The sequence below is a fragment of the Trichoderma virens genome (assembly GCF_000170995.1).
Source record: "Trichoderma virens Gv29-8 chromosome Unknown TRIVIscaffold_6, whole genome shotgun sequence".
Classification (NCBI taxonomy): Eukaryota; Fungi; Ascomycota; class Sordariomycetes; order Hypocreales; family Hypocreaceae; genus Trichoderma; species Trichoderma virens.
In genome coordinates this window covers 619,763-638,256 of record NW_014013743.1, presented here as the reverse complement: position 1 = coordinate 638,256, position 18,494 = coordinate 619,763, and the positions used below count along the sequence as shown (strand labels likewise).

The 18,494-nt window shown below is 50.1% G+C and overlaps 8 protein-coding genes across 8 annotated transcripts; 4 read left to right on the top strand and 4 right to left on the bottom strand.

Annotated features, from left to right (window-relative positions):
* On the bottom strand, positions 1-899 carry TRIVIDRAFT_110607 (uncharacterized protein; the record flags this gene model as incomplete). The annotated part of the gene is made up of 2 exons (XM_014101057.1): positions 1-618; positions 716-899. 2 exons carry the CDS (start codon positions 716-718, stop codon positions 166-168), a joined length of 456 nt encoding a protein of 151 aa, XP_013956532.1.
* A 445-nt stretch (positions 900-1,344) lies between these two features.
* Positions 1,345-3,285, top strand: TRIVIDRAFT_29212 (uncharacterized protein; the record flags this gene model as incomplete). Its single annotated transcript, XM_014101056.1, has 1 exon — positions 1,345-3,285. One exon carries the CDS (start codon positions 1,345-1,347, stop codon positions 3,283-3,285), a length of 1,941 nt encoding a protein of 646 aa, XP_013956531.1.
* A 390-nt stretch (positions 3,286-3,675) lies between these two features.
* Positions 3,676-4,713, top strand: TRIVIDRAFT_212827 (uncharacterized protein; the record flags this gene model as incomplete). Its single annotated transcript, XM_014101055.1, has 5 exons — positions 3,676-3,857; positions 3,963-4,036; positions 4,178-4,357; positions 4,455-4,516; positions 4,579-4,713. The coding sequence occupies 5 exons, from the start codon at positions 3,775-3,777 to the stop codon at positions 4,654-4,656; spliced, it is 477 nt and encodes a 158-aa protein (XP_013956530.1).
* A 177-nt stretch (positions 4,714-4,890) lies between these two features.
* TRIVIDRAFT_28508 (uncharacterized protein) lies at positions 4,891-7,293 on the bottom strand (the record flags this gene model as incomplete). Its single annotated transcript, XM_014101054.1, has 6 exons — positions 4,891-5,654; positions 5,730-6,104; positions 6,173-6,358; positions 6,430-6,498; positions 6,576-6,918; positions 7,072-7,293. The coding sequence occupies 6 exons, from the start codon at positions 7,291-7,293 to the stop codon at positions 4,891-4,893; spliced, it is 1,959 nt and encodes a 652-aa protein (XP_013956529.1).
* Positions 7,294-8,027: 734 nt separating this feature from the next.
* TRIVIDRAFT_28934 (uncharacterized protein) lies at positions 8,028-10,112 on the top strand (the record flags this gene model as incomplete). Its single annotated transcript, XM_014101053.1, has 3 exons — positions 8,028-8,417; positions 8,475-9,068; positions 9,108-10,112. 3 exons carry the CDS (start codon positions 8,028-8,030, stop codon positions 10,110-10,112), a joined length of 1,989 nt encoding a protein of 662 aa, XP_013956528.1.
* A 166-nt stretch (positions 10,113-10,278) lies between these two features.
* TRIVIDRAFT_28941 (uncharacterized protein) lies at positions 10,279-12,650 on the bottom strand (the record flags this gene model as incomplete). The annotated part of the gene is made up of 3 exons (XM_014101052.1): positions 10,279-12,222; positions 12,284-12,463; positions 12,567-12,650. 3 exons carry the CDS (start codon positions 12,648-12,650, stop codon positions 10,279-10,281), a joined length of 2,208 nt encoding a protein of 735 aa, XP_013956527.1.
* Positions 12,651-13,348: 698 nt separating this feature from the next.
* Positions 13,349-14,431, top strand: TRIVIDRAFT_150869 (uncharacterized protein; the record flags this gene model as incomplete). The annotated part of the gene is made up of 1 exon (XM_014101051.1): positions 13,349-14,431. The coding sequence occupies one exon, from the start codon at positions 13,349-13,351 to the stop codon at positions 14,429-14,431; it is 1,083 nt and encodes a 360-aa protein (XP_013956526.1).
* Positions 14,432-15,092: 661 nt separating this feature from the next.
* Positions 15,093-17,318, bottom strand: TRIVIDRAFT_169905 (uncharacterized protein; the record flags this gene model as incomplete). Its single annotated transcript, XM_014101050.1, has 4 exons — positions 15,093-15,367; positions 15,467-16,381; positions 16,645-16,652; positions 16,726-17,318. Coding segments are annotated over 4 exons (1,644 nt in total), but the record flags the coding sequence as incomplete, so codon positions are not given.
* Between the last annotated feature and the right edge of the window lie 1,176 nt (positions 17,319-18,494).

Genomic DNA, 18,494 nt, shown 5'->3' with positions numbered 1-18,494 from the left:
GTTTCATTATGTTTTTTTCCTTTTTGGTTATAAATCGTTAATCTATTTCATGTAATTGGGAAGCAGAATCCTGTATCGTCCTAGAAACGACCCTGTCTAACCGGCATACATATGGGTGCTTTGATTTTCCTTGTTATTCTTCCTTCATTACTGGCCTTGTCCCATTTAGTGAATCTTGAGCTTCTTCTCCATCTCGTCGTGGAATCCAGGCACGGATCTCGTCTCGCTGCCGGTGAAGACGTCATCCCAGGTGATGGTGTCCTCGCGGCCCTTGAGGATATCCTCGTGGACGCTGGGCAGTCCCGCGCCGAGGGCCAGGGGCCGCCACTCGCCGTCGCGAACAATCTTGAGCTCCATGCCGCGGCGGATGGGCTCGGCGATGCCAAAGGTGCGCCTGAGCGTCTCCATGCGGACGGCCTCCTGGGTGGCCTCCCAGCTCTTGAGGCGGGCCTCGAGGGGGTGCGATGACGCGGGCTTGTTGGCGGCTGCGTCAAAGGGGGAGATGCCGACGCCGTGGCGGAGGGTGTCGTGGATGCCGGGGGCGGAGGGGGCGGAGGAGGAGTGGTTTGTGTGGTTGAAGGTGGAGGGGGCGCCGGAGGCGGGGACGATTCGCATGGACTGGAGGAGAGAGAAGAGAAGAGAGAGTTGGTTAACTTGAGGACAGAGGGAGAGGGAGAGGGAGAGAGAGCATGGACGAATGGATGGATGGCCTTACCATGTTGGCGGTTATGGAGGATGCTTTGCTTTAAAGGACAGGGAGCGAGGCGGTGGATGCTGAAGAAGATGCGCTCGTGTGACGGTTGCTGCGTACAAGTAGGCAGACTAATCGGGTAATAACAGAAGGAGAAGAGAAGATGGTGGTCTGGCGTCAATCCTGGTCTGGCGATAATGGATTGATGGTGTTGAGTGTTGCTTCTCTACTGCTCTCAGACACTGACAGGCTCCAAGCAGCCTCGCGTCCAGCTCAAAGGTCCCCACATGCCTTCTGCGAAGGAGGGGTACGTATCTTTTGTCATCCTGCTTGAGGAGGCACTAAACCCAAAGGGGGATCCAAGAGGTACCTCGAGAATACCCTGGAGTGCGGCCCGATCGCGGAGAAAGCTGGTGTCAACATCAATTCCATGTGATGGGCTCTAATGAGTCGAAATAAGCTGCCGATTTCTCCTGCGTGGATTCTCTACTTTTTGTTGTTTATTGCCCTTTATTTTGATTCTGTGGGAGTCCAATTGGGTGTATAAAGTGTCTTTAATATCTTTCCATCTCCCCGATTCCAATTACACTACACCATTCAGTATTAGATCGTCATAGAAGAGATTGTAACGTCATATTGAAGAGCTCTCAATCATGCTCAGGAATCTCCCGCCTTCAGCGCGATCGCCCATCATCCGCATCGCCAATGGCACATTCTATCGGCATCATCCCAATTCGCAGTCACCGCATGCCAATCCAGCCCTGTTCAAAGACCTCCAGTTTGAGCTGCCCTCGTCAACATCACAGCCGCACAACTGGTGCATCGTGGGACCTTCGCTCTCCGGAAAGACGACCTTCCTGCAGGCACTGAGGGGAAGATTGCTATGCGAGCCTCCCACAGCGAGGTCGTATCCGTATCTGTCGTCGGATGCTGTATCGTCCAGGCTGAGGACTCCCAACAAGGCGATTCAGTATGTGGGATTCGACGCCGAGCAGGGGGCGGGAGGCTTGAGCGGTGCGGTAACGACATCGGCGTATCTTTCTGCGCGGTACGAGTCTCGTAGGGAGATTACTGACTTCTCGCTGAGAGACTTCTTGCTGGGCAACACTGAGCTGAACCCTGCTAAGACACCGTCCCAGGAGAGCGAAGCAGAAGGAGGAATATCGGCCGAGCTGCTGAAGCGTGTTGTCAAGGATCTCAGACTGGAGCATTTGCTGGACCTACCTGTGACGTTTCTGAGCAATGGCCAAGGCAGAAGGGCAAGAATAGCCCGTGCATTGCTGACGAGGCCCGAGGTCTTGCTTTTAGATGAGCCTTTCATGGGGCTTGATCCTCCGACGGTTACGGGGCTCAGTCCTTTACTGGAGTCTCTTGCTGAAAAGGCAAACCCGCGGCTGGTATTGAGCGCGAGGCCCCAGGATCCTCTACCAGAATGGATTACGCATCTGGTGTACTTGAGGATGGATTGCCAAGTAGAGTCAATGGGGCCCAAGGAGGTGGTGCTGGATGGCTTGAAAAAGTACGTTCACGGTGTGAGGATTGGTGGACTGGCGGAGGATGAGAAACTGCCTGTCCACACCCTGGCTGATATCGGACGAGTTCTGTCGAAAGACTCTTTGACAACTCACGCCTCCTCATCGGCATCTTTCCATGTACAGAAACCTGTCAATCCCAATGCCGAACCTCTGGTTGAGATGGACGGATGCCAGGTCCGCTACGGTGACAAGATTGCTCTTGGAAACTGGTCGCAGAAGACACCTCAAGGTGATAAAGCAGGCTTGATTTGGACTGTTCGACGAGGCGAGCGCTGGGGCGTGTTTGGGCCCAACGGCTCAGGGAAGACGACAATTGTCTCCCTCCTCGGATCAGATCACCCGCAGACTTACTCTCTGCCCATCAAGCTCTTTGGGCGCAGCCGTCTCCCCGAGCCAGGCTCCGGACAGCTGCCGCTCACGTTTTGGGATATCCAGTCTCGCATCGGCCATTCCAGCCCGGAAGTTCACCAGCACATGCCGAGGAGCCACACAATCAGACAAGTGATTGAAAACGCCTGGGCAGAGACTTTTGGCGCAAAACCAAAGCTGAACGCCGAGGCGACGGCGAAGGTCGAAGCCGCGCTCAAGTGGTTTGAGCCGGAGCTGAAGCCCAACAGCGCCGCTGGCAGCGAGGGCCTGAAATGGGCCGACGATTACATGTTTGGCGAGATTTCGTTTAGTGCGCAGCGCGTGGCGCTGTTTGTGCGATCCATGATCAAGGGGCCTGATATTGTTGTCTTGGATGAGTCGTTTAGCGGCATGGACGACGCTGTCCGGGATAAATGCACGCTGTTCCTCACCGACGGGGAAGCAAAGACGTATGTGGGCGAGGAGATTGTTGAGAGCCAGCAATCCAAGGATGGCACCATCAAGTTGAAGGGCTTGTCGGATCAACAGGCGCTCATTTGCATTGCGCACATCAAGGAGGAAGTGCCGGACTGTGTGAGAGAGTGGGTTTGCTTGCCGGAGGCGAACACGGAGCAGCCTGCAAGGTTTGGAAGGCTGGATGGCGCGCTGAGAGAGGAAGAGGGGAGATGGAACGAGATTTGGGGGTTTTGAAAAAAGAGAAACTGGTTGGTGTGAGTTTGTAGCTGCGGCTTTGTATAAGTGATAGTTGGGGCATTGGGATGAAGCAGGTTATAGGATTGAAAAAGTCGGTATCTACGTGCAAGATTCATTGTAAAGCTGCTTTTTAACTCCAGGATTCGCCTCTATAAGAACATTTAATTAATTCCACCTATTGAAAAAAGAAATAAAGTTATATTAATATATGTCAATGTAAAGCCCAATTCGTGAAATGTCTCGTGATGCTGTTGTGCTCATATGATAGATGATACATACATGGTAGCTCTGCACGTGAGCTCTGGGGGCGCTTCACGACGTCATCTTAGCTCTCAACTTCGCCTTCTCAAAACCTCAAGCAACTCCATCTTTTTTCACCCATTTTCATAAATCGCGCCTAATAACTACCTTAAACACAATAGAAAACCCCCAAACTCCGAAGAAAAATCGAATGATTCTTATAAGAGCATAAAAAACACCAGCATCATGACTGACGAAGAGGATCTCACCCCAAAATGCTGCGCTCCATTCCTCGCTCTCACAGAACCCATCGAAGTCAGCGAGCTAGGGTACGTCAAAACCCGCCTTTCTCTCTTCCCCCCCTTTACGCTTCTCTATTACATGACGACGTAAATCATTTGGAAGGTAGAAGGCTCGTGCTAACAAAGCTATAGATCAGACGGGCTCGACAAATCCGCATTTTTCAAGTGGCCGTGGCCCAGCCCGCTCTTGTTCATCAACGAAAGTAGCGATGCGCGAGACCACTGCGCCAACGAGCGAAGTTAGTTCATCTCCGATAACTCTCTCTCTCTCTCTCTCTTTTTTTTTCTTCTTATTTCAAACGTTTGAGCAACCCTTATTTTACTCTGTTCGTAGCTAAATATCGCAGCCTTCCTTTCGTACCTCCGCCTGTCGATATACATGGCCATCGTCTCCGTCGCCATAACCGTCTCGTTTCACATCAAGGGCACGCCCAGCGATCTCGAGCGCCGGGTGTCGAAGCCGCTTGGTGGCATTTTCTGGGCATTGTCTGTTGTGACGCTGGCTCTGGGAGCGGGAAACTATATCAGTGAGCTTCGCCTTCTTTTTTTTCAACCATCTCTCCCTAGCCTCGGTTTCAAATGCCTACAGATGGGAACTAACCGCAGCCGTCATCTTCTTGTCAGGGACCGTCAATTTATATGGCCGAAGAGCCGCTATTGTGCAATCTGGTTGGAAGACTCAAGTAGTAAGTCTGAATACTTCTGTCCAACAACAAAAAAGTGCATTGCATTGACTCCACTGTCGCAGGTGTTGGGTGGGATAGCAGTTTCAATTATTGGAACATGCATCATACTTTTGGTCATAGATAAAGTACGTCAAAGATGACGATATTCAGCAACTTGGTACTTCGAGATATCATACACAATCTTCTTTACTCTGGTCAAGTCTGGCGTTTTCCCCCCTTCTCTTGGAATAAACGACTCCCAAAAAGGATGTATATACATTTGCCCGTTAATACAAAAAAAATGGTCAAAAATATCACAAAATGATAACACCACCGCTTCAACATAACTCCAAAAATCGCCATAACACCTCATAATGCGCCATACCCCACTCAAATCATCCCTTGGTAAAACAGAACAAATCCCTAGCATACGAATCAACAACCGGAACAACGTCCATACTTTCATCTTTGCACTGCCCGACTTGGCTGCGGAACGCCTGCTTGTAATTGGCAGCAATCTTCTGAATAGCACCGTCATACGTCTCTTTACCATCCCACGTCAGCCAAGGGAGGTGGTAGAGGAGCGGCAACTCGCCCTCATGCGGCAGAGTCGCCAACATATCTACTTGCGATGCGGGATCGAATAATTCCGCAGCAAGCTTGATAGAGTCTTGTCCTTGCTCGGAATCCTCCTCTCCTTCATATTCCTCAGGCACATCATGGAGATCGGTGTGAACGCCGATAATGGCATTGGCGGTCTGCTGGGTAGGGTAGACGGTAAAATATCCCCGAATTCGCGACAGCTGAAGCGTGTATTCCAGCCAAGAAGGGTGTTTTTTGCCAACCTCTTTCTTGGCGAGGAGATCTGGTGTTGTCGACGAGGCATGCTGCTTCTCTAAAAGCTGAGATACATAGCCATGAAGCTCTATCCACTTATCCCCCAGGATAAGAATCGCATCGCTGTTGGGGGCCTGCCAAAGGAAGGGAGTGCCTTCTGTGTCAAATTCCTGTCCCTCGAGTGGTTTTGGAGGTACAAATTGGGTGGTATCGTCGAGATACGTTGTTGGTGCCGAGAAGCTGATGCCGAAGAGTTTACTTTCCCAATCCTGTCGAGATGCAATCGTGGAATACCGCCGCTGCAGGAGGGAATACTTGACATCTTTGATAAGTTAGTATAACCGGAGCCTATTGGCCAAAATTATGGAAAGAGAAAGAACGTAAAAAGGGAACCTACAATGGAAGAACTGAAAAGTCACTTCGGTGTGAGGCGACAGAACCAAGACGTGAGAGTGAGACGGTTTGGTCGGCCAAAATGACTCGAGGAACCTGACAGAGCTCTCCTCTTCGCTCAATTTCTGCCTAGGGATACGATGGCGAAGCGAGAGAAGCCGTGGCTTCGGACCTGCGCTGGGAGCCTTGGATGGCCATTCATATCCGCTTAAGAAATTGCTCAGGTCTTGTTCGATCACTGTTGGAAGCTCAATGGTCAAGTGAGGCGGAGACACGCCAGCCAAGTCAGCTCTAGCCAGAGATCTAAGAAGCCGCTTGAGGTTTCCTGTGCCGTGCGGAGGGGCATGGATGAGAATGTCAAAGCTGACATCATTCCACGCTTTCGCAGAGTTGTCGTTAGAACCAACGTCATTCAAGGTAATTACGCATGGAAACGTGCTGCCTTACCTGCCAGTGCAGAAGCGTCAAGCTTCGACAGCCACGAGAATCGAGTGCCCGGCCTCTCTGGAAGCTCAATCAGGGTAGATTCCATGCCTCGGACCTCGTCGCGAATGCCAGAGAGGAAATAGTGTTCCTCGGTGGCCGTAGAGTCTATGATGATGGCTTGGGGGTGCATGTAAAGATTGATATAGTCTGGAAGAGGCTGCCTGTTAGAATTACATCCAGCAAAGAGCTTGACATTGGATTCTCTGGTTTAAGCTTACATAGAGCTCGGGCCACAGAAAGAGACATCCGTGCCTCCGTTGCTATTGTGGAATGGTCAGGGCGAGCATCTAAATATCCAAGTATATCAGCATTGTCGAGATCCTCAGCCCAGTAGATTTCAGTGGGCAACATAGTTTTATCGTACCATGTACAATCAAGGGGCATCCCTTGTCGATGCCGTTTATCGCGAGCAATTCTTTCATGGGCACGTCACTCCTGCTCATCAAGGCGAAATGTACATAGTTCTGGCGCTCCGTGGCCATCTGACATGCCATTGGGAGCAAGAGTGCCGCACTCTGAAGATTAGCAGCTGCGAATAAGACGTTGCGATTCTTCGGTAGTCTCCCCGACGTGTCCGTGATGACGGCTTGCAATGACGGGCCCAAGTTCGGGAGCTTCAGCGGTCCATTGTACGTCTTGGGAGCTTCTGCCGCAACTTTGCTTTCATCTTTTCCACTCCCACTGTCGCTTTGAGGTTTAGCTTGAGGCTTCAGTGGCTTGGGGGCCTTTGGCGTCTTGATTGTAGGCTCCTCTTCCTCCATCCGAGGCGCATCGTATCTGGGAGGCGGCCGTGGCCTATCATACATGGGCATCAAGTTCACCGGATCGAGAGACGAGGCCCCTGGAGCAGGCCCGATGACTCTGAACAACCCATATACCAGCATGAAGAGAGCAACGGCGTATACAATAAGCCGAAGCAGCGCGGTCAAGCGTAGAGAAGATTTGGGCGCAGATTGCCACTGATCAGACTGCTTGGCGTGCCGAGGCAGGCCAAGATCATCATCCTTTTTGTTGGCCATTTCCTCGTCGTCGTCGCGCCAGAGCTGCGACAAGGACCAGCCGCGGGTTGCGGGAGACGGCATGATGTCTTGGACTTGGTAGCTCGACTCAGCTCAGCTCAGCTCAGCTCAGCTTTGCTTGCAACAAATCAGGTGGAAATGGCTCTGGCAACAGCTTGTCACATCGCGGGATTGTATCAGCCCCAGCTTGTTCTCGTCGTTTCAATCGAGAGCTTCCCAGCGATGCGGCCTTGAGGAAATACGAGAGGTGAGGGTAATGAAGAGAGAGATGAAAACGGGTGTTGTGGCACTTATGCCCGTTTTGGGGAGCTCGTCGTTGCATAGAGGCCCTGATTAGATAGCGAACTGTGGCGCAAGTGGGGAGCCCGTTGTAGCGCTTAAGCAGTCATGCTGGTGGCTGATACTTGACTTTGGATGATGTCAATAGGCGGGCAGGGATGCTGGAGCAACGCTAAAACTACAGGGCGTAGAGCTCTAAAACTGTTCGCCTAACGCACTAATGCGCTGTTGAAAAGCACTGTAGTTTTTAAGCGTAGACATCCATTGATGTTTTTGGAAGGCTCCGAACTCAATGTGGAGGGGGAACCTTGCCATGGTGGGGTACGACCAACAGTGTTAGTGCAAAAAAGAAAAAAAAAAAAAACTTTTGATATTTCATGCATGTAAACAGTTTCATCAACAACACCAACATCAATACCATTCATTACTTCCAAAACAAAGGCCATATTCTTTCATCTCATTAATCACTCATATCGCATCATCCTTTCCAATCCCATTTACTCTCACGCATTGACGCCATGGGCAAATCAAAGAGAACCAAAGGCGGCAACCGCAGCGATCCCGTAGCCAAAGCCGTCAAGCCTCCCTCAGATCCTGAGCTGGCCGCTCTGAGAGAGAGCAAGATCCTGCCCATCATAAATGATCTGAAAAGCGCCGATCCTAAATCTCGCTCTGCCGCCGCTTCTCTCATTTCAAGCATCATCCAAGACACAAAGTGCCGCAAGCTACTACTGAGAGAACAGATCGTCTACACCATCTTGACACAGACTCTGACAGACGCTGCCCTTGAGAGTCGGGCTGCCGGATGGGGAATCTTGCAAGTCTTGGCCCAGGAGGAGGAGGCTGATTTCTGTGTCCATTTGTTCAGACAAGATGTGTTGACGGCAATTGAATTCGCCGCAAGGCTGGTAAGTAAATTCAAGGTTAACTCACTAGCTCAATCACTTACTAAATGGGCAAACTAGATCCATGACAAAGTCTTCTCAAACGATACCCCTTATGCAAAGCTGCCCAAGGCGGAAAAGAGTTTCATCTCAAGCATTGCGGCGTCTCTAGTCTCACTGCTGACGGCTCTAGCTGAGGCTGGCGACGAAATCCTGGAAGCTATTTCCAACAACACAACCATTACTAACCTGCTCTTCACCCTCATCACTTATACTGCTCAAGAAGACCAGGATCCTCTATCGAATATCCGCGGAGACGCCATGGCTTGCCTCATGATTCTCTGCGAAGACAACTCCGATCTAGCCCAAAAACTCACCTGTTCTGGCAGCAACACCGCCTGCTATGAAGCCCTGGTCGCCCTGAAGGGTGATGTCAGCGGAGATGGCATCTTGGCTTGTGCCATCCTTCAAAACATTTATGCTTCCCTTCTTGGGCTGAAGAACATATCGCCAAAGACTGATGTGGCCGACGGCTCAGACCTGATACCAACTCTCACCAAAGCCATCGCTACATATATCCCTGGACAGAGTGTCGCCAACGGCAGCAGTTGGTCTAGTCCCTCAGAGTATCAACAACTAGCTCTGGAGACGATTGCATCCATCGGCACAAGTCTTGTATCTGAGATGGGCGGTCCCTCTCAATCATCTTCCAAGAAAAGCCATGGCGAAGCTGATAAGGAGGACAACGACGAGGATGAGGACGATGACGAAAACATGGATGAAGTGGCCTCAGACGCAGACGACAACGAAGATGAGGACGGAGAGGATGATGAAGACGATGACATGAACGAAGACGAGATGGAAGCCGACATGGACATGGTCACGGGTGGTGATCACGGTGAAGACAACATCGACCACCTTCCAACCCTCAAGTCTCTTGTCCAGACTGCTCTGCCCGAGCTGATCCGCCTTGCCACCCTCCAGCCCTCCGACGAACTCTCCCTCAAAATCCAAGCACATGCTCTCTCCGCCCTAAACAACATTACCTGGTCCGTCTCTCTCTTCGACCTTTCTGACGAGTCCAATGCCGGTATCAAAGCTGCCTGGACCCCCATCAGTCGCGCCCTCTGGCAGCAGATCATCTCACCTACACTCGCCTCCGACACCGCCGACGTCGATCTCGCCACCCAAATCACCAGTCTCGCCTGGGCCATCTCCCGAATCCTCCGTGGCGAGACCCCTCTCCAGCCCAACGAGCACCGCAAATTCATCTCCCTCTACCAGGCCACCAAGGGGGCGCCCGCCCGCCTCGACCCCGAAGACCCGTTCCAGGCCCTCGGAGTCAAGTGCATCGGCGTCCTCGGCCAGCTGGCCCTTCACCCCGCGCCCACGGACCTCAACCGTGAGATTGGCACATTCCTCATTACTGTCCTTGCCGGACTTCCGGACACTCCTACTGCCGATGCGGTGGAGGCGTTCAACCAAGTCTTTGACATATACGGAAACGAGGAGTACACCTACGACGCAGAGGTTTTCTGGAAAGGAGGCTTCTTGAAGCACCTCGACGGAACTGTTTCAAAGGCAAGGGCCATGGCCAAGGGCGTGAATAAGACTGCCCAGCCAGAATTAAGGGATAGGGCGGACGAGGTCATTATGAATTTGACGAGATTTTTGGCGTATAAGAAGAAACATAAGCCGGTGCAGGTAACACTGAGATAGAGAAGTCAATGGAACTAGAATAGATAGGCATTAATAGCTTTCGATATTTGCGTACATAACGCCCATATTATAAAACAAACGAACATGAGAAATAAAAATTGTTGAAACAATCTGACATCATTTAAGCCGTTATTTTGAACATGCCCATCATATCCCCTGCCCGTCATTAACACCGCTCAAATACCTTGTATAGCCCCTTCAAACTTGCCACCTCCAACACGGCTCCCTCCATGAGCTTCTTCGTCGCTATCAGCCGCGACCTAAACGCTGGGAAGAAGATGTGCTCAACGGCCCATCGGATATGCTGCCTTCTTACTCTGACCTCCTCAAGAGCCTCGTCATCCATGAGTTCCTGTCCCTCTTCTGCATCCAAGTCACCTTGCTCGTATTTCCCAGTGGGCGACGTGGGTAATGGTTCAGGGACATAAAATGTCGCCAACTCCGTGAGGAAAGTCTGAAAGCACAACTTTTCATCATTCCAATCGACATGGGGCCCGAGGCGAATGAGAAACCGGGGCAGTTTTCCGATGGATGGGGTATATCCCTTGACGAGAAGAGGGATGGATACCAACTCTCCAGTAGGCGTAATTTCGAGAGAAAAATACTCTTGGAGCATCTCTCTCCGTTCGATGAGTTGGTTCGCTACCTTTGAAACAACGGCATCGACATTGAACTCTTCGTCGGAAACACCCATGGCCTCCTTTTCTGCTTCTGCTCCCAGCTGGAGAAGTTCTGTGAGGTCTAGTGGCGGGCTGAAATTGATAGCCCCAAAATTCCCAAAGTCAGTCAGTCCAAGCTGGTAAAAGTACTCAAAGCAGGTGTGGCCATAATCAATCAGATACAGCTTCACGCCTCCCTGGATAGCGGCAAGCCGTCGCCCCTCATCGACGACACCGACAAACGTGTGAGAAGCAATAATCTCCGTCAACTCATGGTGGATCTCATCTCGAACATCTTGGCGAAGCTCCTTGATGCTCCTGAGTCGGCACTGTACCTGATCGCGGTCTATCGTCGTGTATTCGACGGGTTCTGGAACTGCCCATGTTTCGTCTTCCACTGCTCTAGCAGGAGAACCTGCTTTATCAGCGGGGCCAGCAGGTGAGAACAGGGCTGTAATCTTGCCCTGAGATTTGTCCGTCCGGACAAGGTCATTCGAATTTCGCCGCACCTTCCTGAGCGCCGGTGTAGTGAACTTGGGGGCTGCATCGCTATCATCCTCATCTAAAGGTTCAACAGGCTTGGCTCCCGGCAGCAGTGTTTGCGTTAGAAATGTTCGACTCTCATCCACTGTAGCAAGCTCCAACTCGATTTTCTTGCAAATCGCCTGGATAACCTCTTCTTCATTGAGGAAATGGACCTCCCGTTTGGTAGGGTGGACATTTACATCCACTCGAGCCGGGTCAATTTCAAGGCTGAGATAGATGAAAGGGTGACCGCCCTTTGGCAAGAAGCTGGTATATGTCTGTTCAAGCGCTTTTTTCATGGTTGACGATTCAACACAGCGGTGATTGATGAACAAGAGCAGCGTCGTCTTCTTGATGTGGTAATTGGCATTCGTGACATACCCATTGGCAGAGAACCCCCATCGGTCGTCGGAGACAGATAGTTCTATCAGCTCATTGGCAACATTGCTGCCATGGATCTGACGGATACGGTCTATCACGGTTGCTTGCGCCTGTACAGACAGCGAATTGGATGCCTCACCAGCCTTTTTACAAGTGAAGCCAACGCCTTTGCAATGAATCGCGTAACGACCGGCCATGTCGATGATCTTGTTGAATTCATCGGCGTAAGACCGAAACGCTCTTCGACGAGTGGGCACATTGAAAAACAAGTCTTCTACTGTAATTTGGGTACCCTGGCGCCCGGCAACGCCCTTGGGCTCCGCAGACTGCCCTGGCTTCGGGGGAGCCAGTTTTCCGTCCAGGTAATGTGCGCGCCAGGCGAGAGATGACTCCTTGGTTTTTGTCGTGACTGTGAGGTGGGCAATGTGACTGATGCTGGCCAGAGCTTCGCCGCGGAATCCATATGTTGCAATGGACGAAAGGTCTTCAAACGTGGAGATTTTGGATGTCGTATGCCGAACGCATAAGATTTCCAAGTCTTCTTTCTTTTAGGTAAAAATAGTCAGCCGCGGTGTTGCAAGAATATAAGCGAGTCATCCAAGATACCTCAATGCCACCGCCGTTATCGGTGATTTGAAGCAATTTTAAACCTCCGTCTTTGACAAGAATCTCCAACGACGTTGAACCTGCATCCACGGCATTCTCAATCAGTTCTTTGAGCGCGTGAACAGGGGCAACAATAATCTCCCCAGCAGCAATCTTGTTCACAACATCGGGATCCAGAGCCTGGTTGTAAGTGAAGGTTAGTTGATGGAAATATTCTCCAAAATCATTCTCCAGTTCTCGAGTCCAGGAAAATAGGAGTGGGAGAGTGGGATGGATGTATTACCCTGATCCTTCGTGCTGGTTTCGGAGCCTCGATTTCATCCTCTGCCTTCCTTTTAGTCCCACTTGGAGCGTTGTCGATTTCCATCTCATCCATGGCCACCCCAATTCGGCACTATTCTGTCAATTATTGCAGCAATTCACACTCAAACAACGCCGAAGCATGCCATCCATCAATCATCAACCGTCATAAACAACGCCAGCATGAAGGAGAAAACCCGGTACAGAACAACCTATTGCAGCACACAAAGTATTAACATCAAACAAAGAAAAGAACGGATGCCGACCGAAAGATCTTCATCTCATCAGAAAAGAATGTTCAACAGTCGAGAAGGAAGGCGGAGGAAAGCGGATGACGATTTGGGTGAGTGCGCGAAGTTCCCACGTCTGCACGTGACCTACTAGAGTTCAGTACAAGTCCTAGGTACTTGGGTACAACGGCTCTCTTACACCAGCGACTCTACCAGCAATTTACGACCGCTTGATACATCTGGATTCGAATATTCTGGATTTTAAATGCCTGACATTCTCCGTATGCAAACATAGTTTTAGAGTAGTACCACAATAAATATTTGGGCAGACCTTCGGCAATGAAGCGAGGTGCTGCCTACCTAGATCTAGGCCATGCAAGTACATCTCCTCAATACGACTGCAGGGTTCGCAGAGCGGTCATTTACACGAATGGAACAACTCAGATAATTTTCTCAAGCCAGTCAGCCATGATCCTAGATTCGTGCATTTTGAATATCAGAATTTCATATTCCACGCTTTCTCTTCTCTAGCATAATGACAGACGCGCCAAGATATGTGGTCGAAAAATACATCGTCAGCATTCGAGATGACGATCACGATGCCCGCTTTACTGTCCGCCGAAACGGCAAGGCCTTTTACATCAAGGTCTCACCGTCTCAGTTTGTGAACTCACCCATGATGATAGACAAATTCATATCGTTTGTTAAGGTACTTCGGTCAGGCAAAGAGGTACTTGATATCTACGACACTGATGTCTATGAATGGGTCACGGCCCCGTTTGAGCTACTCTTCGCCGAGCTCGCCCCCAACCCGCCAGGAGATCCAAAGGATATCAGAATTACCCTACATGACCATCTCTTCTCTGAGTTCTTCGTTTTTACCTTGGATGTTATTGATGAAAAACGGTGTCCTCGTCGAATTGCGGCGGAAACGTCGCCCTATCGTCCCTCATATGTTCGATTCGACGATAACTTTCTCGACGAGCTCGAGGCGTGGACTTTGTTTTATGATCCAGCTAGGATTACCTTGAGTTTTAAAGATCCCGAAGATGCGCTCTTTAAGCCTTCTGAGAAAGTCTTAATTGACAGCGGCCAGACTGAATGCTTCTTTAAACCTTGCAACTCTGGCGTACAGATTATACGGGAGCTTGAGACCTATCGCAAGATTCAAGCCGCCGGTCTAGACTCTCAATTCAACCTATGTCACGTCCATGGCGTTGTCATGGATGATTGTGGCTTTATTCTCGGTATATTACTAACCTACATCGATTGTGGCGGTTGTCCACTATCAACAAGAATCCATCCCGAAGAACTCGATGATCCCATACCTGCCATCAGAAACCGTTGGCTAAATCAGCTTGATACCACCCTCACGGCGTTGCACAAAGCAGGTATAGTCTGGGGAGATGTCAAGGCAGAAAATGTGTTAATTGACCAAGACAACAACGCATGGATCACTGATTTTGGCGGCGGCTATACTGATGGTTGGGTCGACAGGGAGATGGCAGGAACTGTAGAGGGAGATTTGGCGGGTATGTCTAAGCTGAAGAAGTTTCTATTCCCATCTGAAAACTCCTCGGGGTCACAAATTCACGATAGATACGGCGATACGATATAGATAAAACAAATTGACAATTCCTATATGCCAAAAAAATCTCCATGCCTGATACCATAGATACTGCCGCCTCTGCCAGAATATCACAAAGCGCTCGACTGCTTCTGCATGAATGAACCACAAAAGAATGAATGACACAAATTAGCTCTTCGCTTGTAAACTCCATATCCTTTAAAATCAAAATATAGCACCGCTGAAGTGTTCAATCCAATTGCCCCCCCCTGAATCTGCTTGCAGTATGATACCGCTCCCTGCCCATCCGCTTTTACCCCAAAGCCGAGTAAAGAAAGAAGGAAATTGAGTGAAAATAGAGAAGAATAAAAATAAAAGAGCATAGAGAGATAACAAACGCCTAGAAAAAAAAAAGGCAGACTGTGCGCATCCATACTGGTACATTGTCGCTAAGTTGCAAAATTTCAACTCTTTAGCATCACCTGCAATTTTTGGTGCTGGCAAAAATCAACTAACGACGCTCATGTGTTGAAAAGCAGTGTCTTTATATCCATACTTTTGTAATGGAAGTCAAGTAGTTGCCCCAAAGCGCCAGCGCCAATGATCAAATTCTCATGAAACATTTCGACCTAGTGGTCGAAAAAATGGTCCTCTATCAAGTACAGGATCAAGTTTCCAAGCTAAGCTGGCCTAGTCATTACCGCCTAACAGAATCACTGGGCTGATCTAGCAAGCCGCCAATATCAACTCGTCTCGGTCGTTCGCCATTGGGCCAACTGACTTCTCGAGAGGAGGGTCTATGATCTGGCTGTGCCCGAATAGGAGGTAATTGATATGTGGGCTGAGTTGCGGGGCGACTAGTCGGAACATGATCACTTTGAGATGTCTGATAACTCGAACCAGAGTACTGGGAGTGTGTATATGCTGGGACCCCTGAGTTGGTACCAGTGTTCGAAGGAGCCGAATTTTGTGGCGACCGAATAGAGCCTTCACTAAGGCGATGTCGATAAGAATCAGCCGAGGAAGTACTCGATTGATCTCCATACGCTGATTGATGAGATGGGGGCGGATGATGATAGGCCGCACTGGGTTCCCGTGTATGTTGTGAATGTTGCGGGTGCTGCGTGTATGGGGGATGCTGCACATGCTGACCATGCTGTGAATGTTGAGAGTGCTGTCTCTGCGGTGGATGATGAGGATATTGTTGATGATGTTGATGTGGCGTATGATGTTGTGATGGCAGCGGCGGCGGTAACTGTGGATGAGGTTGTTGAAGACTCAACAAGAACACCACGAAGTAAAACGAACCCTCTTTTGCAAGCCCAAAACGAAGCGGGAATGTCCTGGTGTAACCATCATATCCAACGAAACTAAAATACTCGACATGATTAAGTCGGAATCTTGCGACATCATCGCTCGTAAATCCAAAGTCCTTGATGGCCAGATCTAGCCTGCCCAACATAGGAGGTAGGTAATTCGGCTCGTGTAATCGTTGTTCTTCAAAAAGTTGATTTTGAAGGCTAGTAAGGAAATTCGCTTGATGTGGCGCAACGATATCGCTCAGTTTATTTCCCAATGGGCTCGATGCATGAACTATGTCCATGAACATTGGCGATGCCTTGACAATATCAAATTCCATGCTCAGGTACGCCAAAGGTTCCATAGCGTGAGGTGTACCCGGATAAGAAGGATTGTAGAGATTTGGGTCGGGAGCCATAGATCTCTCTTGATATTCGCGTGAGGCATCAGTCGGGTGTTCGAGAGCCCGATAGGATTGATTTCGTCGGAGAGAGTCTTCATACGGCGAAAGTCCCGCCATCGCCGAGGGGTATATACTTAACGGCCTCCTGAGAGCCGCATCCTGCGGATGAGAGTATCTTGTGGGATCGAATCTGGCATCTCTTTCGTCTCGCAATCGTGGTCGACCTCTCTTCTTATGCTGAACGTCGACACAAGCCTCCTCTTTCCCATTACCAAGACATCGAGAACAGGGCCGTTGTGCTATAAATTAGTTAGCTCAGAGCTTCATTAAATTTTCTGTCCTCCACAAAAAGCCCCCCTTTTAACCCAGCATTTTACGCTGTCAAAAGAGAGTCATCTTTCTCTTCCACCAGAGAAGCCAAGAAGTTGATTCGCTTCATTCAGGATATTGCTGATTTTCAATGGATTGTATACTCTCCGAGAGAAGCAGAGCGGCAGCTCAACCATACCGGCGAATTATGATATATTTCAACAGAACAAAATCAAAAACAAATACAACGTACCATCGCATCTAGGAAAGGGAGTGTTAGTAATTACACAGAGCTGCAAAACGTCGTACGCATCTTTCAAACACTAATACTAACCGAAGATGAGCTTTCTTGCAAGGTACGCAAGCAGAGGCAACGTGGCCTTTTGTCTTTCTCTGAGATTTCGGAGACGTAAATGGCTGTGATTCGGCTGCCTGTGATCGATCAGGCACAGGATATGCGTCCGAGTTCGATGATACCGAGTTCAGATATGGCGCTGATGAAACTCCCTGAGGCATCACATGGTGATGTTGAGGAGGATAAGGGACAATTCTTCCCGATTCTTCAGGCCTTGGGTAGGAATAGGGCGACCTTGTCGTCGGTTCTTGTGGGTATGGTCTCGTCATCAATGAAGCCTGTTCCCGCATATTTGTGGGTGATGGCTGTGCCGGACCTCCACGAAGGCCATCTATAAGCCTTGGAGTAGCGTAGAAATTCGGAGCCTCGCCTCGACTACCAGCCTCATGAGCCGATCTCAGAGGCAAGGGCGGAGAGCCGGACATAGGAGGCGAGGGATATGCCCTACTCCGTACAGCCGACTCCTCTGGGAGGAGCTCCTTACGGCTCCAATTGAAGTCAAAGGCACAGCGGGCCGAGTTTGAGTAAGCTTGGTTAGGCCCGGGGTGGAGGGGCGGCGTCGGATTAGAAGGTTGGGTTATATATGTCATGGATGAAATCTTCCTTCAAAAGCTTAGCTGGCCACTACCCACAGCGCCCAGTTCCAAATAACAAGTTTTCAGGTTTCGATCATACAGATGGGCTAATTTAAGCCACGTATCCCGTGAAAAACTCGAAACGAATGCGAATGCGTGGTGCTCTTCCGAGTGAATAATAATCGACACTCGAAGACGCAGGTGGTCTGTCGTCGGTAGAGGAGGTTTGCAGTAAAATCTCGTCGTGAGCTCAAATGTCAAGAGAAAAATTAACCAACATAAAAACCCTCTCGTTGAACTTGCTTCGACGTTAGAGTCGGCAAGTGATTAGACGAGTATAGATAGCAATCTCGATTTCTCCGTGCTCCAGTATCTAATGTAGAAAGATGAAGGGGAGTGACTCGGCAGCTGGCCTTGGAATGATGAGGGAGAAAAAGGACAAAAAGTCGTTCGCCGGACCCAGGGAATGGCCACGAGACTGACAGACCGGCCAGCGAGTTCGAAACAAGAATGGAACCGAGATCCAGCTAGGCGGACAAGAACCGACGTGAAACAGACGCCGCTGGAACGGTGTGATACCTGATAACCAGAGAACCTTTCGTGATACAGCATGCAGTCGTGTCGTCGGTGGTTATCGAGATGGAACGGCAGCCCGCAGCAAATCGCAAAGTTCCACGACTTGAGTGACGGGTTCTGGCGACGCTGAAGTTGCTGAACCCGACCAAAGTCGCGGGCTCAAACAACCGAGTCAGAAGAAAAGCACAACGGGGATCAGCCTCTCGAGGCTGATTGGCGGCTCACAGTCGGTTTTTGTGCGACTCTTAGGCCCAGTCAATGGGACCCAGTTGCCAGATGCAAGGTAGTCGGACCATAGAAAATAGGGTTATCCGCCGAACAGCCTACAAGCGCGAGAGCTACAGAGCAAGTAGGTGGCCAAGCACGTAGCGTTGAGGAGTCGGGGGCCCACGGACCGAGTTCCTGGTCTAATAATGTTCTTATTGCAGCGGGTTAATCAGAGGCGACAGGATATGGCTTGTTCCATGATGATCCCCTGCCCGGTCAATCCTATCTGACAATTCTCCGCTGGCTTGTCTCGAGAGGGGAGGAGAGACGGCCACCGTGCGTGTGAGATTTCACAAGCGTAATAAGACACTGGAGACGGCTATGATTGGG